Raw genomic sequence first — 23,994 nt, 5'->3', positions numbered from 1 at the left:
GTTGAACGTTTTGGCCATAATTCCAAAAGATATCTTTGACGCAAAAACAACACTGCACATCACCAAAAGAACACCATACCCACAGTGAAGCATGGTGGTGGCAGCATCATGCTTTGATGCTGTTTTTCTTCAGCTGGAACTGGGGCCTTAGTCAAGGTAGAAGGAATTATGCACAGTTCCAAATACCAGTCAATATTGGCACAAAACCTTCAGGCTTCATCTAGAAAGCTGAACATGAAGAGGAACTTCATCTTTCAGCACGAAAACAACCCAAAGCATACATCCAAATCAACAAAGGAATGGCTTCACCAGAAGATGATTCATGTTTTGGAATGGCCCAGCCAGAGCGGAGACCTGAATCTGATCAAAAATCTGTGGGGTGATCTGAAGAGAGCTGTGCACAGGAGATGCCCGCGCAATCTGACAGATTTGGAGTGTTTTTGCAAGGAAGAGTGGGCAAATATTGCCAAGTCAAGATGTGCCATGCTGATAGACTGAGTGCTGTTATAAAATCAAAAGGTGCTTCAACAAAGTATTAGTTTAAGGGTGTGCACACTTATGCAACCGTAATATTTTAGTTTTTTGTTTTTTTTTTACTTTCCTCCACCTAAAATATTTCAGTTTGTTGTTCAACTGAATTGTACAGTTTATAGGTTACATTAAAGGTGAAAAAAGGTCTGAAATTATTTATCTTGGTCTCATTTTTTTTACATCACAGAAATCTAACATTTTAACAGGGGTGTGTAGACTTTTTATATCCACTGTATACAACTTGGAAACTCACATCAATACTATGTAAACTATTGGAAGAAATGATAAGGTTACCATATCCAAGAATTTGCTGATCATAATAGTATCATTAGTAGCAACCAACATGGTTCTATGAAGAACCGTTTTTGCCAGACCAACCATTTTTAGGCTCATGTACACATGAGCTCACCTACTCATTAAACTCTCCTAGCAGCAGGTAAATGCTAAAGATGCGGATAAAAACTTCATGTAAATGCAGTACTACGTTTAGTGGTTGGACATTTATTCATTTGATTGGCCAGAGTATTTTCCATTCACATGGATAAACACCCAAGCGCTAATTGGCCAAAATGTTCCTCTCCTGAACACGGTTATTCTGCGTTCAGAGGAACGTTTCACTGCCCCTAAACTCTGCTGCTCCTGAACTCTTGATAAAAGCTTATGTGTACATGGACACATAGGATTTTACTGAGTTGAGTTCAGGAGCTTCGGGAAAAAAACTGCAGTGTACATGAGGCCTAACATTCTATGAGAAGGTGAGCTGTAATTTGGATGGAAGAAGGCCTGTTGACATAGCACTAAGCCAACTAATACACTACCACACAAATGATTCATTTATGATATAAGGTCTTTTCGGCCTTTTGGTAATGATTAATGGCATATTTTCTGAATGGTCTGGAGTTAGCTGGGTGCCCCTCTTCTGGGACCGGTTTTGTTTCACCTGTTCATAAACTATATAGAAGGTGGAATAAATCGTTCAATGTCACTGTTTACTGCTGAAACGTATTCTCCCTGGAGAAGTGACATTCAAGAGGAGATATGACAGCAACATACAAATCCTTGAATAGTAACTCTAGCATTGGGAGGAAAATCTTAGCATTTAAAAAAAAAAGACAGGGCCACACAATGAACACGGCCCACCCATCCAAGTCTCCATGCATCACTTTGCTGAGAAATCACTTTTCATGTAGAATTTACTTCTTGGGAATCCATCTGCCCTTAGGTCAGGCATGAAGGCAGGAGTGTGTGCTTAGCTGAGACAACCACTCCTCCCCTCCTGTGAAGATGCAAACAGCACAAGGAATAAAAATAGTCAATGTTGACAGAAAGAGTTTAGTTCCACTTTAAAATGTTCTTTACAGTTAGTGCGGTAAGGCTGTAGAATTTCTTTCCACACTTGGTGGTGTCAGCTGAGAGTTTATATAAGTTCAAAATTTGTATAATGTGCTTCTTAGTGAACACATTATAAAGGGATATGAAAAACAGCAGTCACACACACCCACACACTCAGGTTAAACTGGATGGATGGTATTCAACCTTACCAACTATACATGTAACAATCACTGTTGTAGCCTGCATTACATACACTGAGAGCCATGACTTGCCAGGCTCTGTGCAATGGTTTCCCCTATGCACACTGACCATAAGGGGTTGCTTTCTCAGCACCTCTGCTATTCAGGGAAACCTTTTTTTTTTTTAATTTCCTTTAAATAAATACAGGGTGTTCTCTGATTGGACATGCGGAGAGGAGAGGCAGAGACATCACGGTACATGACAATACATGATGCAATGCATTTTTCTCTTTGTGGTTACTCATAGCAAGGTAAATAACAAAATAAGCAGCCTTGGCCCCAATAAAACTCCATAAACCTGCTGATGGGAAGACACTCTGCCTATCCCTGTTAGTAGTGTTCTTAAAAGGATTAAATGTCCCCAACTGTGTCATAACCAACCCTAAGACAGTCTGCCTTCTTGGTTGACATCACATGTGCCTGGTTCAACAAAGTTGTATTTGAGCCTACCGAGCAGTTTGGTTGGTTAACCCTGTGGCATGCCTTCATACACCTTAGTACCAAACACTGGATGTTGCTAAACCAATTGAACCACATATAAGGCACAATTCCAGTTTGTTTGGGACAGATGTCTATGATGACTTCTGTAACCACTTGCCGACCCTCTCCTGTACATTTACTGCGGGTAGGCAGTAGCTACAGGCACAATGACGTTCTGGTACATTGCTGCCTGTGTCCGAGTTGGGAGCGCGTGCTCCCGCCCCCCTACTTCCCTGTGATTTGACACAGCAGTAGTGTATTGACAGATCTCAGCCAATCATTCACAGCCGGGACTGTTGATTGGCTGTGTCAGATCACAGCCTACAGTTACGAGTTAGCAAACACAGAGCTGTATACAGAGGGACAGATCACTTTATTTCTTTTCCCTGGAAAACAGGGAAAATAAATAAATTGATTTGCAGTAAAAAGCAGCACACAGTAAACAGATTAACACTTGCTGGACACACAATTAGCACCTTGATTGCCCCAGATATTACCCCATTACCCATTACCCCAGTGTCATTAGTACAGTATATATAATTAACACTGATTGTATTAGTGTCACTGGCGATGTCAGTGGCAGTTAGTTCCCACTCAGTGTCTCGCTATAAGTCGCTGATCGCCGTCATTACTAGTATTTAAAAAATAAGTAAATATTCTAGTATATATACACCATAGTTTGTAGGCGCTATAACGTTCACACAAACCAATATGCACTTATTGGAACTGTGTTTACCAAAGATGTGTAGCAGAATACATTTTGGCTTAAATTTGAGTAGAAATTTGTTTTGTTTTTTTTAATGGATTTATTTTATAGCAAAAAATAAAAAAAATACTGTCTATTTTTTAAATATTCAATTTTTTTTGTTAATTTAACAGAAAAAGAAAAAATGCAGTGGTGACCAAATACCACCAAACCAAACTATTTGTGTGAAAAAAAATTATATAATTTTCATTTGGGTACAGCACTGCATGACCGCGCAATTGCCAGTTAAAGTAGCGCAGTGCCGCATAGCAAAACTTGGCCAGGTCAAACAGGGGGTAAATCCTTCCGGAGCTGAAGTGGGTAATCTAAAATCCCATAGGAATGATAGCTAAAAGCAGAAAAACATGTTATATGAGCACAACAGCATGTTAAACCTTGATACAACACAAACATACACATCTGAAAATGTTCATATTTTCTAGCACAAAAGCACTGGGCATTGATTAGAATAGAAAAGCTCATCTCCCCAAAAAGCATGGCAATAGTTAAATGAATGAGAAACTGACAATAATATGTAAAGGCTTCCATCGGCGCCATCATGTGGTGGAATTGTTGTATTGCATGCAGTGCTTGTATTAATTGGCTTTTTGATTTCGCACTAGTTATATTATAATAAAAGCAACGTACTTGAAAGTTTTTACTGTACAAAAGGCTCACAAAGAACATTACAAGGATAATGTTACATATGAATTACAATGTCAACATCATAGGCTACATGAAGGCATGAACCTATTATTTTAATGAATGAGGTGCAATTAGTTATTCTTTCAAGTTTAGCTACAATGCCACTGTTCTTGTACATACATCGTAAAATGTTACCAGCTGGACTTAAACATTACAATGTGCTGTATTATATTTACAGCATCATTAAGATAAAATGTTGTTATAATTTTAACATGCCCATTTAAATGTGATAAAAAAAATTAGCGACGAGCCGAACACCCTCCTGTTCGGTTTGTGGTCGAACATTCGAACCTACCAAAAGATCGACCGTGAACTTTGAACAGGGACAATTTTTATCCTACCGCATCTGAGTAGGTGGTAAGATACCGCTCAGTTACTAAAATATCACACGAGTTATATTATTAAGCCATGCGGTATTTCAGTAGTGAAATATTCTTTTATGTATCAGCTGTCAGTGGGGTTCCCTAGTGACAGCTGAATTTCAAAAGAATTGTCGGCATTGCCCAACAATTTATTAATAAAAAAAAAAAAAACGGTGTGGGGTTCCCCCTCCCACCCATACTAAGCCCTTCAGGTCTTTATATTGATTTTGAGGGGAACCCCCATGCCAAAATGTAAAAATAAATGGCATAGTGGTCCCTTCCAAAATCCATACTAGACCCTTATCTGAGCATGCAGCCCAGCAGGTCAGGAAGGGGGGGGGGTGCGGCAAGCAAGCAGCCCCTCCCCCCCTCCTGAACCATACCAAGCCACATGCCTTCAACGTGGGAGGAGAGGTGCTTTGGAGCAGGGGAGGCCTTATACCCCCCCAAGCACCTTGTCCTCATGTTGATGGGGACAAAGGTCTCTTCCCCACAACCCTGGCCGGTGGTTGTGGAAGTCTGCAGGCAGGGGGGCTTATTGGAATCTGGAAGCCCCCTTTAATATGGAGCCCCAGATCCCACCCCATCCATGTAAATGCGTATGCGGTACATGGTACCGCTATCCATTCACAAAAAAAAAAATGTAGTAAAAAATGACAGGAGACAGTCTTTGACAAGTCCTTTGTTAAAAACAAAAAATGTCCCTCAAAGTAGATCCAACGTCAATCACGATACCCACTGCCCCCGCCGACCCGTTTTTGTGTTTATTAAAAGTCAGCAGCTGCAAAAACTGTAGCTGCTGACTTTTTTAATAAGCACACACTCTCCTGTCCCAGGGTCCAGTAATGTGCTCACCCACACCGTCCCTCCTCTTCTTCTTCTCTCCACAGCCCTGGCACCTCAACTGTGGGCCCCAGGCGGTCACAGCTTGCGGCTTCACAGCTGGCTGCCCTCTGCGCATGCGCGAGTCACGCTGCACCTCCTGCTTAGTCTGGCAGTCTTCTGGGACCTGTGAAGGTTCCCAGGAGACTGTGGGATGAAGGAAGGTACCCGCTCCCACTTCTGGCTCACTTTGCAGTGGCATTGCTTTGGCCAATCACAATGTCAGAGTGCAGTGCGTTGTGGGGCTCAGTGGGCGAATAACTTAAAGTTATATTAAAGACTTTTTTGTATTTAAAAAAAAAAAAAAGGTCATACGTGATGTGTGCTATGGGGGCACCCGAGTAAGCGCGCTCCCAAGCTATGTTGTGTACATCCATAGACATAGACAAGTGATAATCCCTTTTTTTTTTTTTAATACTTTCCTGCTCTGTCCCTTACCTCCTCTTCGGGAGTCCCCCACCAGTGCTCTCCGCTCCTTCTTCCTGTGGGTGCCCCCATAACAAGCTGTGTGCTATGAGGGCACCCGTGTGGCCATGCTCCCATGCAGGATTGTGTGTGTCCATAGACACACTCAGTGTGGCTCGGCCATGCCTCTCGCTCCCACCTCATGGGATTTGACTGACAGCAGCAGGAACCTATGGCTCCCACTGCACCGTGTCACTTGCAAAACCAGAAAGTGAAGAAAGAGAAGCTGCAGCTGGGACAGCACTGGATTGCTGACAGGACTCAGTTACTAAGTCTTTGGAGGGAAGGAGGGACAGTTAGTGGTGAGTGTTTTTACACTAATGCAGGGAATGCTAGAATTTATAAACCTTTCATTTCCAATAAATTGTGCAGACATCTCATTGTTGAAGAAGAGGAGGGTTGGGTGTAAGTGTGCCATATTTTGCAAGTATGCTGCCAATGCCCACCCACTCCAGAAGCAGTAAAGTTCCTCTTTAGAGCCAAACTCCAGAAGCAGGAAGTATTGTCTAAAACCAGGAATGTGTATTCTTTCCTTAACCATGGTGCTTTGTGTATTTCTTCCAGATCTGTGCAGTAATCCAGTATGAAACGTTCCTGCATTAGTACCAGTCCTTGCTGCTCTCGCTCCTTGCTCAGGGTGACTGGTCTTGTATCTGCTTCGTTCTGTAGTTTTATGCAGGCAACCTTTAATGGGTGGACCTGCCGGGCCCCTCCCCCAACGTTTTTTGTCTGTACAGGCTATGTGCAGCATAGTGAAGATGTCAACACTACCTTTATACAGTAAATAATTAAGGGAATTTGGGGCACACAAATTCCTCATATACACTTTGTGGCTAGTGAGGAATATATTTGTAGTTTTTCATCACCCCTTAAATTGGTAGTAAACGAACAAAGTTTGTTTTTTTTTTTTTGTTTTTTTTTTAACTAGCTCCCTGCAGGTTTGTGCCATAATGTGTTAGTATGCACCGCATACTAGCACATTATGGCAGAATCAGCTTACAAATGGATTCCTCCAGCGCTGAGCTGTTACCACTCCCGGTGCTTCCATCTTTGCTCGTTCTTGCCTCTTGGTTTGCACTTTCCAGCCACTTGAATACCCAGGCTGTGATGACAGTACTCTCAAGCATGCCAGGAAAGGAAAGCCTCTTGACCCAGGAAAATGGGTCCACACTTGTTCATTAAATTGTCCAAGCTGTTGGGACCCCTTCATCTTCAATTTGGATTTATGCTGGAAACAATACCTGCATGGGAATAGCCTTTCCGTTACATTCTTTTGACTTAATAAAAGTGGGTTATGAAGCCTAGCAAACAACATTGCCGGTAAATCAAGAGGAATCATTCCCGTCCCATTCCATCTGTATGCTCTTTGCATGCCAACAATTGTGTAGGTTGAGTGTTATAATTGCATTGCATCATTGGAACAATGCCTGCTCCTTACTTTCTGATATATGCCTGCTGTACCATGTACTTGTATGAAGAAGTATCCTGTTCTCTTTGTATTGCTTCCTTTGTGTGAAATCCCTGATTCCTGCCAGTCCCTATGCTTTCCTATTTAAAACTGACCACACTAGGCATGAGAGCACAGTGTGATCAGTTCTCTAGTTGTGCTGGGAATGCAGTGTGGTCTCCTTCAATGATCAGGTTTGTGTGGACACACACCTCTCTGCACAGGCATTCACTGGGAAGAACAGTGTGCTGCTGTTTCTCCTCCCTCACCCTGTTAGGTAGCTGAGAACAGAGGGAAAGGTATTTAATATATCTATACAAATTTTTTTGTCTTTCATTTACAATTTCTCTGAATTTCTAATGTCTCTAATTTCTAAATTCTCAGAATTTTTAACTGAATGGGCTGTTTTACAAGGTGAGGGTTTACATACTCGAAGAGCAATTTGTTGTTTATTCACTCTGAATAAATTTAGCACCTGAATCTCTATAACAACATAAAAACAACATAAAGAGATACATATAAAATTATTAATCTCAGTGGATATACTTAAAAATGACAGTGAACAGCATAATGGTTTTTATTGATGAAGTAATTCTCTGTACTCATCCCACTGTATGGTACATGGCTCACTTACCCATCTTCAATCAGCATAGGGGTATTAAGTGGTTCCATGTCTTCTGCAGCCAGTAGCTGATTGACGAGGGTGTGCGACTGAGGGTCCAGACTTCTGGTTTGAGATGGTATTATAGCAGAATGAGTAGAGCAGCTAAATAGGTGAGGTAGGTATTGATAGTGCGTTGGAGCAGGAGTGCCCAAATACTGGTCCCGAAGAGAACCAAATCCATTTAGTTCCACTGATCTACTGAAAGAGGAGATTCTGAATGTCAGCACTCCCAGTATCAAACGTTAAAATAGAATACAGTGGTGGGTTTTGTTTTTCAGATAGAATGAAAATTTGGTGCATCTACCTGGAGGAAGGTGTGGACACTGGAGAAGGCTGGTTACTTTCAGATACTACGTTGCCTGGAGAACTATGGTCACTATCTCCATTGTTGCTCCATGACGTGTTGGCTTCTTCCTCAAACTCTTGACCAGACATAATCCTTTCAATCTCCTCATCAGAAATCTGGTAAGAACAATTAGGTTACTTAACATGCTTTAAAAATAAATCTTTAAAAATACAATAAAGATAAAAGTTCATGTTCATATTTGATTACAGAGTTCAGACAGTGAAACAGTATTAAGGCCAAAAAATTAAATCTATTCAATTGCAGTTCACCAATTTGTGTTTGCGGTGGCTAGCTGGGGGATTTTTTTCCTGTCTTTTTTTCCTTTTTTTCATTTGTTGATCCAGCTAGTAAGTCTGATCTTTTTCAACTTCCTTTAACAGACCTGCAAAAGTGTCAGTGAGTGGAATGAGACAAACCATTTAACACTGACAGGGGTGCTAACAATGGTCAGCTTTTATTTATGTAAAAAAGGGAAAAAACACTGTCACTGTAACTGCTTAAAAAGCACTAGGAGTTTGGCTTAGTTTGTTCAAGTCTATACTTGCTTCCTTCTGGACATTCTCAAGTTTGACACACATATTCTGGCAAACACTATCATGCATAGCAGGAGTATTCTTATACATAACAAATCCCAAATACATACTGTGTATGACATTTGTATGCTATACTTCTATGTATCATAGGAGTGCAGTTTGTTCTGTACTCCTATGATCCAGTTTTAGCCGACAGCAGGTAAAGCCCGCTGTTGGCTGATGTCATTCATCCTGTCCAGGCTAGGGGAGGGTGGAGCTGATTGGGTGATGTCATCACAAGCACACTCTGCTGGGACTCATGGCGGGACTGTGGTGGTACACACTGCTGAATGTAGGCTTACTGCACTATGAGGCTTTTCCTTGCTTTTATCTCCTAACCGGTATTCATTATTGAGAGTGATTTTCCTTGACTGGAGTCTATACTTGGATAAATGGTGTTATGAGCAGGACGGACCGAGCCATCTAGGCTTTATTAAAGCGCGCAAGTGGGTCTCTTTTTAAGATATAAATCTCTAGTAAACTGCTATGCATGATCAGTTCCATCTCAGCATCGGCTCACTGGATTGGAAATCTCTCTGCATTTTAGCACTTTTTTCACTGGTTTTATTTTTCTAATTTCAGGAGACTGAGCCAGCCGCTCCATCTCTTCCACAGCCAGATACTCTAGTGAGCACTGGAGAGGCAGAGCAGAGAGCCGGTGACTGACAGTCATGGCTCTCTGCTCAGAGTGGAGGGGAGAACTGAATGATCAGTGATGTTTGATCAGTCAGTTCTTAGTGCAGAGGTAGGGGGGCAGATGCAGCAGTGGATGGAGAGTGTGATGAGGCTGAAACAATATGGGTGGAACTGCACATGGGGGTGCATACTACAAATGTAATCATTAGAGTTTGTTATAGGCCACCCAGTGTTAATGAGGAGGTGGAGACTCGGCTCCTTGCACAGATCGAAAGGACTGGGACAGTGATAATAATGGGGGATTTTAACTACCCAGAAATTGACTGGAGTAATGGTACTGCAGGAACAGTTAAAGGGCAAAAATTTGTAAACCTACTACAGGACAATTTTATGGTACAATTCATAGAGGCCCCAACTAAGAATGATGCTCTGCTGAACCTGCTAATCTCAAATCATGCTAATGTCCATATAAAAGAACATCTGGGTAGCAGTGACCATAACATAATTTCATTTATTGTTAGCTGTAAACAAAAGGCACATATGGGAAAAATACAAATGCTTAACTTTAAGGCTGAGAGCTGCTCTACAAGACTTAGACTGGGAGGGAATATTGGCATCAATGAACAAAACACAGAAATGGGAGGTCTTCAAAAAGACTGTGAACACACTGCAAAATATATTCCCATGGGCAACAAGTTTAAAAAGCTAAAAATCAAACCTATGTGGCTTACGGCCAAAGTTAAAAAAGTTATAAATAATAAGAAAAGAGCTTTTATTAAATATAAAAATGAAGGAACATTATCATTGTTTAAACATTACAAAGAACATAACAGAATATGCAAAAAGGAAATCAAGGCCGAATGACAGATTGCAAAAGATAGGAGCAGGGCCCTCTGTTTCCTCTTGTACCAAACTGTATTGTAACTGTAATGTCTACTTTAATTTTGTAAAGTGCTGCACAAACTGTTAGCGCTATATAAATCCTGTATAATAATGATATTTTTTTTATTAGTTTTATTTCAGGTACTTATATAGCGCCGTCAATTTACGCAGCGCTTTACATATATATTGTACATTCACATCAGTCCTAACCCTCAAGGGGTGTACAATCTAAGGTCCCTAACTCACATTCATATACAAGGGCCAATTTAGACAGGATCCAATTAACCTACCAGCATGTCTTTGGATAATAATAAAAGGACAAATACCCAAAAATTCTTCAAATATATTAAGAGTAAAAAGGTCCGGTCCAAGCATGTAGGCCCTTTCCAAAATAGTCTACAGTGGGTGACAGGGGACAAAGAGAAGGCAAATGTATTAAATACCTTCTTCAGCTCTGTGTATACAAAGGAGCATGGGGGAGCTCTTGTCCATAGTGGGCATGGTGTTGACACAGCTCCAGATGGTCCACATTGGCTCACAATTGATATGATCCAAAACATTTTAGACAGTATAAAAGGTGAATAAAGCACCTGGACTGGATGGCATACACCCACGGGTCCTTAAAGAATTGAGCTCTGACATTTCAAATCCATTGTTTCTAATTTTTAGGGACTCTTTAACCACTTGCCCTCCTGAGGATTTACCCCCTACCTGACCAGGCCATTTTCTGCGTTACGGCGCTGCGTTACTTTAACTGACAATTGCACGGTCATGCAATGCTGCACCCAAATGAAATTTACGTCCTTTTTTTTCCCCACGAATTGAGCTTTCTTTCGGTGGTATTTGATCGCCTGTGCATTTTTAATTTTTTGCGCTATAAAAAAATAAAGACTGACAATTTTGACAAAAAAAACCCTATATTTTTGACATTTTGCTATTAAACATGCCCAGTAAAAAAAATGTAAAAATCAAATTTCGTCATAATTTACACCAAAATGTATTCTGCTACATGTATTTGCTAAAACAAAAAAAATCCCAATACATGTAAATTAATTGGTTTAAATGAAAGTTATAGCGTTTACAAAAGGTGGTATTTATATTGGAATGTTTTTGGTTTTTTTTTTTTTACTAGTAATGGCGGCGATAAGCAACTTATAAAACGGGACTGCGGTGGACATTCTGACACTGGGGGAACTAACTTGGTGTCACTGACATCCCCAGTAAAAAACAAAAAACAAAAAAAACACTGACTCTGTACTAATGGCACTGGGGAGGAAGGGGTTAACATTTTTAGGATTTACTGTGTGAGGGGAGTGTTTTACTAGGGGGCGGGGGTGTCCTGGACAAGGACAGGCTGATCAAGAGAGATAAACTCTTCTCTCCCTCTGCAGCTTGTCACGAGCTGTCGGCAAACTGACACAGAGCAGGGCTCTGTGTAAACAATGCAGCCCTGCTCTGTCAGCGATCACCGCGAATCCCGGGGAAATGGCCGGTAATCACCGGCCGTGACCCGGCGGCTGACACCCGCTGCTGACACCCGCGGGACAGGTAAGGCGGGCACGCGCCACCTACCTGTTTTGCAAAACTACGTTTTAAAACGTGGTTTTGCCCAGCCGTGCCGCCCTGCCACCGTTTTAATGCGGTGGCTGGGCGGAAAGTGGTTAAAAGCCATTCCATTTTATCAGTGTAGAGTTAACCTTGAATAATGGCTCTATAATTATTGCGCTCACTCCAATGTTAGTGATTGCACCACACATCTATGTTGTGTTGGTATCATCGAGGTTTATGTCTCTCCTGCTCTCCAAAGCAATTACCCAAGCACAGACTGTGGTTGGTTAGCTGCTTCAGGGAATGACAACAAGGAAACTGGAAGTGACAAAATTATCATCGCTTCCGGGTTCATTTGTCACAGAGGAGAGGGGGAAACATCAGTTCCTTCGTCTCCTCTGTGGTAAGCTGTTGCCAGCCACTTACTGAGATTTTAGGCTCCACAGAGGACAAAGGAAATCCCGGGAACCACCGGCGGCTGTGGAGTGCGGAAGGGCGGTGGTCCGCCTTCCCAGAGCTGTAAAAGTTACTGGGCGGCTGTAAAGCTGCCTGGATCACTTTAATAAAACAGCCGAGTGCCTGCTGAAAAAAACAGGCATGATCTTGTAATAACCACTTGCTGATAGTATGTTTATATACAGTACATACAACGGTTAAATGGTGAGAGAATATGGACTTTAACTCTGTTCTTCTTGCTCAACTAACAAGATGCTTCACTTACTGAGTTTTTGGGGCTTGCCATAATTTCAAAGTTGGTTCACACTATAGAAACACAGTCCAGATGCATTCTGGATGCATTTTTTGACGCATTCCAGTTGATTTTTAATTTTTCTTCAATTTAAATAAGGACATGTGCGTTTCAGTGCAGGGGTTAACATTAGAGCGATCAAAGGGTTAACTGTGTGCAGGGAGTGTTTTACTAGGGGGCAGTGTCTGTGTGCTTCACTGTAATCACACTACTCTGGATGGCTGTGCACATCCATCCAGAGCAGTGTGCCCCAGCTGACAGGGAGGAGGACTGTTCGTAAACAAAACAGTCCTCCTCCCTGTCGGAGATCTTCGGAAATCACCAGGCGCCGGCAATTACCAGCCGGGACACAGTGATTGACAGACGTGGCCACGATAGGGCGGGCAAGAAGCGGTTAAAAAAAAGGCATGGTTACACATAATATAACTGGTTACTAACATTTATAGGTAAAGTTGATCCAGCGAATAACCGATTGCCTCTCGGGGGATCAGGAAGGAATTCTTTCCCCTGCAGGAGCAAACTGGATCATGCTTTACTGAATTTTTTGCCTTCCTCTGGATCAACTGTAGGTGCAGGATTATAAATTTTTTTTTTTTGTGGTTGAAGTGGAGGACTTTTGTCTTTTTGACAGCCAGGCTAACTATGTAACTATGGATCAAATCTACAGCCACCTAGGTGAGTATATATATATATATATATACAGTCAGGTCCATAAATATTGGGACATCGACACAATTCTAACATTTTTGGCTCTATACACCACCACAATGGATTTGAAATGAAACAAACAAGATGTGCTTTACCTGTAGACTGTCGGCTTTAATTTGAGGGTATTTACATCCAAATCAGGTGAACGGTGTAGGAATTACAACAGTTTGCATATGTGCCTCCCACTTTTTAAGGGCCCAAGGTAATGGGACAATTGGCTTCTCAGCTATTCCATGGCCAGGTGTGTGTTATTCCCTCATTATCCCAATTACAATCAGCAGATAAAAGGTCCAGAGTTCATTTCAAGTGTGCTGTTTGCATTTGGAATCTGTTGCTGTCAACTCTCAAGATGAGATCCAAAGAGCTGTCACTATCAGTGAAGCAAGCCATCATTAGGCTGAAAAAACAAAACAAACCCATCCGAGAGATAGAAATAACATTAGCCATGGCCAAAACAACTGTTTGGAACATTCTTAAAAAGAAGGAACGCACCGGTGAGCTCAGCAACACCAAAAGACCCGGAAGACCACGGAAAACAACTGTGGTGGATGATCGAAGAATTCTTTCCTTGGTGAAGAAAACACCCTTCACAACAGTTGGCCAGATCAAGAACACTCTCCAGGAGGTAGATGTATGTGTGTCAAAGTCAGCAATCAAGAGAAGACTTCACCAGAGTGAATACAGAGGGTTCACCACAAGATGGAAACCATTGGTGAGCCTCAAAAACAGGAAGGCCAGATTAGAGTTTGCCAAATGACATCTAAAAAAGTCTTCACAGTTCTGGAACAACATCCTATGGACAGATGAGACCAAGATCAACTTGTACCAGAGTGATGGGAAGAAAAGAGTATGAAGAAGGAAAGGAACTGCTCATGATCCTAAGCATACCACCTCATCAGTGAAGCATGGTGGTGGTAGTGTCATGGCGTGGGCATGTATGGCTGCCAATGGAACTAGTTCTCTTGTATTTATTGATGATGTGACTGCTGACAAAAGCAGCAGGATGAGTTCTGAAGTGTTTCGGGTAATATTATCTGCTCATATTCAGCCAAATGCTTCACAACTCATTGGACGCCGCTTCACAGTGCAGATGGACAGTGACCCAAAGCATACTGCAAAAGCAACCAAAGAGTTTTTTAAGGGAAAGAAGTGGAATGTTATGCAATGGCCAAGTCAATCACCTGACCTGAATCCGATTGAGCATGCATTTCACTTGCTGAAGACAAAACTGAAGAGAAAATGCCCCAAGAACAAGCAGGAACTGAAGACAGTTGCAGTAGAGGCCTGGCAGAGCATCACCAGGGATGAAACTCAGCGTCTGGTGATGTCTATGTGTTCCATACTTCAGACTGTAATTGACTGCAAAGGATTTGCAACCAAGTATTAAAAAGTGAAAGTTTGATTTATGATTATTATTCTGTCCCATTACTTTTGGTCCCTTAAAAAGTGGGAGGCACATATGCAAACTGTTGTAATTCCTACACCGTTCACCTGATTTGGATGTAAATACCCTCAAATTAAAGCTGACAGTCTTCAGTTAAAGCACATCTTGTTTGTTTCATTTCAAATCCATTGTGGTGGTGTAAAGAGCCAAAAATGTTAGAATTGTGTCGATGTCCCAATATTTATGGACCTGACTGTATATTTTTTTTACACCCCGAAACTTCTCTTTTTAGTAAAGTAAAATACAATCACTGTCCATTTAAAAGTCTTACAGCTAATTAGTAAATAGAATTTTCTCCAAAAAAACCCATTTCTAGCTATTGGACAAAAACTATCCCTAAACTTGGATGTGTGCATGCTTTTATGTTTCAATATTCTTTATTGAAGATTTTCAAGAACAGAATATAGTAGGAATAATCGGTTCAATAGCAAATGTATTTATACAACATCAAAATGATAGTATTTACACCACCAGTTGGCTGGAGTTAGTAGCAGGATTTAGGCATGAACATTAGAGGTAGTCTTGGTTATGTGTAGAACCTTGGTAAGGTGTATGAGGTGATAATGGGACATTGAATAAGGGGGGTAGGGAGAAGGATGGGGGGGGTGTAATGGGGCGGAGAAAGGGGGTACCAGTTTAAAGATGGTAGGTGATGCAGTGGTATGCACATTATCAGAGTTGTACTGAGCAGTTAAGGTTTTGTAACCAGCGATTCCATTGGAGTTTGAAATTGTGTTGGGTAGAGTTGTTAAAGGCGGATCTTTTTTCCATTTCACATTGGAAATTAAGGTCTGTGATTAGTGACTTGAGAGAGGGAGCATTGGTAGTGTTCCATAATCTAGCTATATTGAGTAGAAGTGCAAGTGAGGGGTTTGGGGTTATCGGCGTTTTGGATATTTCAGAGATTAACTGGAAGACACTGTTCCAAAAGGATCTGATTGATTTGCAGGACCATATTATATGTAATAATGATCCTATGTCTCTGCATTGTCGCCAACAAGAGGAGGAGTGTTTTGGATAGTAAATGGCTAGTTTGACAGGGGTTAGGTACCATTGGTGTAGAATTTTTAGGTATGATTCCCAGTGCAAACTACATCGGGAGGATTTGTAAGTGGTGTTATATGTTTTTTCCCATGCTTGTGTCGTAATTGGTTCTGAAAGGGCTTTTTCCCAATTGGTTAGGGATGTAGATTTTGTCACATACAGTGGAGCAAAAAAGTATTTAGTCAGCCACCAATTGTGCAAGTTCTCCCACTTAAAAAAAAAAGATGAGAGAGGCCTGTAATTGGCATCATAGGTAGACCTCAACAATGAGAGACAAAATGAGAAAAAAAATCCAGACAATCACATTGGCTGATTTGGAAAGCATTTATTTGCAAATTATGGTGGAAAATAAGTATTTGGTCACCTACAAACAAGCAAGATTTCTGGCTCTCACAGACCTGTACCTTCTTCTTTAAGAGGCTCCTCTGTCCTGCACTCATTACCTGTATCAATGGCACCTGTTTGAACTTGTTATTAGTATAAAAGACACCTGTCCACAACCTCAAACAGTCACACTCCAAACACTACTATGGTGAAGACCAAAGAGCTGTCGAAGGACACCAGAAACAAAATTGTAGACCTGCACCAGGCTGGGAAGACTGAATCTGCAATAGACAAGCAGCCTGGTGTGAACAAATCAACTGTGGGAGCAATAATTAGAAAATGGAAGACATACAAGACCACTGATAATCTCCCTCGATCTGGGGCTCCACGCAAGATCTCACCCAGTGGGGTCAAAATGATCACAAGAACGGTGAGCAAAAATCCCAAGACCACATGGGGGGACCTAGTGAATGACCTGCAGAGAGCTGGGACCAACGTAACAAAGGCTACCATCAGTATCACACTATGCCGCCAGAGACTCAGATCCTGCAGTGCCAGACGTGTCCCCCTGCTAAGCCAGTGCATGTCCGGGCCCGTCTGAAGTTTGCTAGAAAGCATTTGGATGATCCAGAAGAGGATTGGGAGAATGTCATATGGTCAGATGAAACCAAAATAAAACTGTTTGGTACAAACACAACTCGTCGTGTTTGAAGGAGAGAGAATGCTGAGTTGCATCCAAAGAACACCATACCTACTGTGAAGCATGGGGGTGGCAACATTATGCTTTGGGGCTGTTTCTCCGCAAAGGGACCAGGACTGATCCATGTACAGGACAGAATGAATGGGGCCATGTATCGTGAGATTTTGAGTGCAAACCTCCTTCCATCAGCATGGGCATTGAAGATGAAACGTGGCTGGGTCTTCCAACATGACAATGATCCCAAACCTACCACCCGGGCAACGAAGGAGTGGCTTCGTAAGAAGCATTTCAAAGCCCTGGAGTGGCCTAGCCAGTTTCCAGATCTCAACCCCATAGAAAACCTTTGGAGGGAGTTAAAAGTCCGTGTTGCCCAGCGACAGCCCCAAAACATCACTCTAGAGGAGATCTGCATGGAGGAATGGGCCAACATACCAGCAACAGTGTGTGCCAACGTTGTGAAGACTTACAGGAAATGTTTGACCTCTGTCATTGCCAACAAAGGATATATAACAAAGTATTGAGATGAACTTTTGATATTGACCAAATACTTATTTTCCACCATAATTTGCCAATAAATGCTTTCCAAATCAGCAAATGTGATTGTCTGGATTTTTTTTCTCATTTGGTCTCTCATAGTTGAGGTCTACCTATGATGCCAATTACAGGCCTCTCTCATCTTTTTAAGTGGGAGAACTTGCACAATTGGTGGCGGACTAAATACTTTTATGCCCAACTGTACGTGTAGAAAGTGGAAATATCTTTACCACTTATTGTGGTTTGGTAAAGAAGTGATATGCGGTGTATGGAATTTTTGTGTGTGAGGTATATTTTTTGTTTGTATACAGTGAGCGATTCTTAGGTAAGTGAAGTAATCAGTGGTAGGGAGATTGAATTTGGTTTGGAAATTTTGAAATGAGAGCAGGGTGTGGTTTGTATAGAGGTCTGCTATATTATGTATACTCCACTTTTCCCATTGGGAGAGGTCTAAAGAGGGCGTAATGGAGTGGAGTATGTTAATTGTGGTAAATATTTGTTTGGCGTCTGTGTATTCGGTAGTCAGAAGATCGTACCAAGATTGTAAAGCAGCTTGGATACATGGGTGTTTCAGATGGTAGTTTGTTTGTGGTGTTGACGTAATTAGGAGTAGGTTTTGGGGTTTAAGTGGAAGAAAGGGCAGGGTTTCCATTGTAGACCAGACTTTTTTCTCTTGTTGGATTCCACCAAAAATATATTTGGTCACGAAGAGTAGCATTACAGTAGGATTTTAGATGTGGGAGGCCTGCGCCTCCTTTGGATGTTGGGCGTATTAGGAGATTATTGGTACATTTAGGTTCTTTAGAGTTCCATAAGAATTTGGTGAGGATTGATTGTAATTTGGAGAAAAAGATGTTGGGTATTGGTATAGGAAGTGTGCAAAATATATACAGTATTTTGGGTAGGATGTACGTTTTCAGTGTCGCTACTCGACCTAATTTGGAGAGTTCTGAGGTGCAAAAGGTAGCAATCTCCTGAGGGATAGTTTCAAGTAGTATTTTGTGGTTAGAGGTGTATAATTGGTCTATTGTTGCAGTGAGTCTGATTTCTAAATGGGGGATATTATTTTTTTCCCAGGAAAAGGGAAATTGTTTGGCAAGTAGTACTTGGGTTTGGTGCAGCGTATGGAGATTTAGAATTGAGGATTTGGCTTCATTAAGTTTGTAATATGAGACCATCGAGTAATTTTGGAGGTGGGTACATATTGTTTGGAGGGATCTGTTTGGGTTGGTTATCATTAATATGATGTCATCTGCAAATAGACTAATTTTATGTTCTGTGTTAAGGTGTTTGATGCCAGTAAATGTCGGGTCGTCTCTAAGTTTAGAAGCTAAGAGTTCAATGAACAATGCAAATATTATGGGAGACAGTGGGCAGCCTTGTCTGGTACCATTGGTGATATTGAAGGGATCTGATAGTGTTCCATCTGTTAGAACTCTGGCTGATGAGTGGGAGTATAATGAGAGAATGGCTGTTAACATCCATCCTGTGATACCAAATTTCTGTAGGGTCAGTTGCATGAATAGCCAATGTATTTGGTCGAATGCTTTTTCTGTGTCTAAGGATAAGAGTAATGATAGTTGTTTGGTATGTTCTAAGTGGTGAAGAAGAGATATGAGCCTTCTAGTGGCGTTGGGTGCTTGGCGGCCTGGTATGAATCCTACTTGGTCTGGATGTATTAAGGTAGGGAGATAAGGGAGAATTCTGCAAGCTATAATTTTTGCATAGAGCTTTATGTATGTATTGAGTAAGGAAATTGGTCTGTAGTTTTGGACAAGTTGTGGGTCTTTGCCAGGTTTTGGTATTGTTATTATGGACTGTATCATGTCTTTAGGGAGTGTACCAGTGGTGGCGGCATGGTTAAAAAGTTTAGTCGGATAGGGTGATAATTCAGGGGCAAATTTTTTGTAAAATTAGTTTGTGTATCCGTCGTTTCCTGGAGATTTGTTTAGCGGGAGTGTTTTGATGGCCATTTCTTTTCGGGAGAGAGCGGAATAGGCATGGCGTCAAGTTGAGATGGGGAGAGTTGTGGAAGTTTGGTTGTGTGTAGGAATTGATGTATGGATGTAAGTGTTGGTTGTATAGTGTCAGAATCGTTTTTAAGATTGTATAAGTGTTGATAATTATTCGCAAAAGCATTAGCTATTTCTTGTGGAATTGTGGTTAGCGCATGTGTGGTTGGGTGTTGAACTGAATATATTTTGGATTTTAGGCATTGTTGTTTGATTGTTTTGGTTAGTAGGGAATTGGCCTCATTACTCAGGGAATAGAATTTGACTTTCATTTATTGAAGATTAAAGTCGTATTTATAAAGCAAAAGGGTTCTGAGTTTGTTTCTGTCTGTGGTGAGGGAAGAAGAGATTGAGGGGTTTGGGGATTTTTTGTTTTGTTCTTTTGTTTTAATGGAAATGAGGAGTTTGTCAATTTGTTTGTTTCTTTGATAGTGCGGAAGTTCAGTTGTATAAGAATACCTCTCATGTATGCCTTCTAGGTGGACCATAATGTGGGTAAATAGATGTCAGGTGTATCGTTTAATTCAAAGAACATATTATGTGCGTCCAATATATGTTTCTTGGTCTGGATTCTTCAGTAGAGTTAAATTTAATCTCCATATTCGAGGGATCGAAGAATGTTGATTGTAGTCGAGATTGATGGTAATTGGAGCGTGGTCTGACCATGTTATGGTGCCGATCTTGGAGGAGGTGACATGTTGTAACGTCCACTTGTCTGTGATGAAAAAGTCAATGCTGGAGTAGGATAAGTGAGATGGGGAATAAGTATAATCCTTTTCTGTGCTGTGTTGGCATCGCCAGATATCGTAGAGATCGTTGGTGTGTAGAAAGTGGTTAAAGGTATGTTTGGAGTAGCGTTTGCTAGGAGTCCAGGAAAAACTGATTCATAAAATCTCCTTGTGCAGGCAGACGTGGGTGGTTATATGTCTGTTTGCTACACTCACGCCTAAGCACCACATTTTCAAGCGTTTTTGAGCACTTTTTTTCTATCAGAATTGCACATTTTTGTAGCTTTTGTCAAGTGTTTTTTATGTGACCAATGGAAAGGTGAAAAGGGGGCATAGAGCTGCTGTTTGAGCTGAAAATGCGTAAAACCATGCTAATTACCATGAATGATACTGTTTTCATCAGCAAATTTTTTGATATAGTCCCTTATCATGCCCTCCAACAGTTTACATACTATCGATGCTAGACTGACAGGCCGATAGTTTCCAGGAAATATCTCTGCCCTATCTCCTAGATTGAAAGCTCTAACGAGCAGGGCCCTCTGATTCTTCTTGTACCAAATTGTATTGTAACTGTAATGTTTCCCTTCATTTTGTAAAGCGCTTCGCAAACTGTTGGCGCTATATAAATCCTGTATAATAATAAAATAATAATATTTTAAGTACTGGAACCACATCAGCTCTTTGCCAGTCAGCCGATACCAATTCCTGTCAGTATGCTGTCCATAGCATGCTGAACCGTACAAATTTTGATCAGTCAATAGCTGGCTTTAGTGTTGAATGAAAAAATTCCATCAGTGTATGGCCCACCAAAGATGTTATGAAAACCTCAGAAGTGCCATGGTACTCTTTTATGAGCCAATGAGCATAAAGCTGTAAAGCTGCATTAATACATTCGTAGCTGTGCAGCGATAAGGGAATCACAATCATATGTTTACAAAAAATTGCTTGTATGTACTTCAGCCTTGCATCTGTTGCAAAGACGGAAGGTGATAATTAGAGAAAATGGATTACCTTGCCCTATCCTCTTTGTTAAATAGAACAAAAGACTGAAATTAAATTTTGAAATTCTTTCCATTATTTTTAGCCAAGCAGAAAAAAAATGACACTTGACTTTTAAAGCAATACTCAATTTTGCTTTTATTAACAATATGTGACTTTCACCTTCAGGTAACCAATCTCAATACATTATAATTTACTGTATATTATAGACACGCTACTTGACTGTAAAATAAAAAGGAGAAAGATTAAATTGATACTAAAAATGATTATTTTTAATACCAAAAGAGGTTATATTAGGCCTCGTTCACATGGGCATATTTAAGCATACGGGGAGTATGTTTTTCTGCACCTGGCCTTCTGAGATCTATGTGTGTCCCAAAAGGCTGTGGGGGAAAGGAGGAGAGGCTTAACTTCCTCACAGAGATCTGACCTGGAAGTGCAAGTGGGTACCTGTCAAAAACAGGTACCCCCCCCCCCCAAAAAAAAAAGTGCCAAATGTGGCAGTGGAGGAAGAGGGGATGCAAACAAGTGAAACTTCCCCTTTTGGGTAAATTCCATTTTAAATACGGCCAAGTGAACGAGGCCCAACCTGCTATGAGCAACGATATTTGCACAGAAAGGTTTCTTACCTCCTCTTCTGGCCGTCCCTGCTGGTTCAGTAATAAGCCAGGTGCTAAGCAGGCACCCATGTGTGCACATTTCCGACCCGGGCTGTGTGTTTCCTGGAACGCACACAGTGCCAATAAGCCATGCCTCCACTCCCTCCTCACAGGAGTTTGACTGAAAGCAGCAGGAACCTATGGCTCAGCTGCCCTCATTTTCTCCTGTGAAACAAGGAAGCGAGGGGAGCAGTGCTGGAGCTGGAGACAGAGCTCAAGTGTTGACGTGAAGCCAGGTAAGTGTGTAAGAAAAGTGGGGCATTTAGTAACTTTAATGCACAGAATGCACTAAAGATAAAAAAACCTTTAGACTTTAGAGCTTTAAAACAAGAAAATAGTCAAAGAGGCGAAGAGTGAATCCGCTACAAATACAGATCCCCAGAGACCTGCCATTATTTAGAATGATTTTTTCAAACTCTGAAATATTTCACTGCGAAGACTGGGTTACAGAATGTTAATATGTGCTAGAAAATGATATTCCTGCGAAGATAACGGCACTCCGTGTGCTTAAGCAGCAAATGATTTATTTGGCCCAACAAAGTAACCATATAAACTCCACTTATGCTTTGTCACAAAAGAGTTGTGAGGTAGATGACCAGAAACGAACATTGCCTCATCTTCTCTTCAACTGTAACTTCCAACGCATGAATCATCTATATTATCTGAATCATGTATAGCAGGGGTCTCCAAACTTTCTAAACAAAGGGTCAATTTACAGTTGTTCAGACTTTAGGGGGGCTGGACTGTGGTCAGTGGGAGTAGAAATTTGTCCTGGCATTAGTGGGAGTAAATGGTGTTCCATTTTTAGTACTAGGGGGAGGAATAGTGCCCCATCTTTGGCATCAGTTCAATGAATAGTGCACCATCAATGGTGTCAATGGGAGGAATTGTGCCCCATCATTGGTATCAGTGGAAGAATAGTGCCCAATTATTGTTGTCATTGAGAGAAATAGTGCCCCATTATTGGTGTGAGTGAAAGGAATAGTGCCCCATTATCGGTGTTGGTGAAAGGAATAGTGCCCCATCATTGGTGTTAGTGAAAGGAATAATGCCCCATTATTGGTGGTAGTGAAAGGAATAGTGCCCCATTATTGGTGTTAGTGAAAGGAATAGTGCCCCATCACTGGGGTCAGTTAAGGAATAGTGCCCCATCATTGGTGTCAGTGAGGCAATAGTGCCCCATCATTGGTGTCAATGCAGGACTTATTGCCCTGCTTTTGGTGTCAGTTGGAGGAATAGTGACTCATATCAGTGGTGCCTGAAGGGCCAGATAAAATTAAGCAAAGGGCCACAGTTTGGAGACCACTGATGTATAGAATGAGAAAAGAATACTACACTACTATATCAGCAGGCAACAAAGAAAGCAATAGGCCTCTGTGCATCACTGCTGTTTGGGATAAGGTGACCATGCTCACTTTCAATCAACAAGGAAAAAGTACAAACAATATGTACAATAACATACAATACTGTTAACAATACCCACAGGGGTAATATACCTGGCTTTACATTTAACCACTTGCCTACAGGGCACTTATACTCCCCTTCCTGCTCAGGCCAGTTTTCAGCTTTTAGTGCTGTCGCACTTTGAATGACAATTGCACAGTCATGCAACACTGTACCCATATGAAATTTTTATCATTTTTTTTTTTAGACAGATAGATCGTTCTTTTGGTGGTATTTAATCACCTCTGGTTTTTTTTTTTTTTTTTGCTTAAACCAAAAACAACTGAAAATGTTTTAAAAAAAAAAACAAGTTTTTTCCTTAGTTTTTGTTATAACATTTTGTAAATAAGTGATTTTTCTCCTTCACTGATGTGCGCTAATGAGGCTGCAGTGATGGGGACTGATAGGTGGCACTGATGGGCATTGACAGGCTGCATTGATGGACACTGAAAGGCAGCACTCATATATGGCACTGACTGGCAGCTCAGATGGGCACTGATATGTGGCATTGATTTGCACTGGTAGGCACTGATATGCGGCATTGATGAGGCACTGGCAGGTGGCATTGATGAGCACTGTCAGCTGGCATTGATGGGCACTGACAGGTGGCACTGCTCGGGCTACACTGATCATCAGGGCACACTGATCATCAGTGCCCTGATGATCAGTGTACATGTCCTCTCTGTGGAATGCCGATTGCCAGCGTGACAGCTCGTGAGGAGAGAAATGCCGATAACAGGCATTTCCCTATTTACATGCGATCAGCTGTGATTGAACACAGCTGATCACATGACTGAGCCGACATCTTCGGCTCT

At 41.4% G+C, this 23,994-nt stretch overlaps 1 protein-coding gene across 1 annotated transcript in view; it reads right to left on the bottom strand.

Moving 5' to 3' along the window:
- NR6A1 (nuclear receptor subfamily 6 group A member 1) overlaps nt 1-23,994 on the bottom strand; it is a 111,559-nt gene that overhangs the window by 36,225 nt on the left and 51,340 nt on the right. The window contains exons 6-7 of the mRNA XM_089659074.1: nt 8,157-8,314; nt 7,823-8,050 (exon numbers count right to left, since the gene is read on the bottom strand). Coding sequence (XP_089515200.1) covers nt 7,823-8,050; nt 8,157-8,314 — 386 coding nt within the window. The remainder of the gene's footprint in view (nt 1-7,822; nt 8,051-8,156; nt 8,315-23,994) is intronic.

This window comes from Staurois parvus, unplaced genomic scaffold, assembly GCF_062004578.1.
Source record: "Staurois parvus isolate SC_StPar_1 unplaced genomic scaffold, SC_StPar_1.0 ptg000002l, whole genome shotgun sequence".
Lineage (NCBI taxonomy): Eukaryota > Metazoa > Chordata > Amphibia > Anura > Ranidae > Staurois > Staurois parvus.
This window is presented reverse-complemented; position numbering and strand designations above follow the sequence as displayed.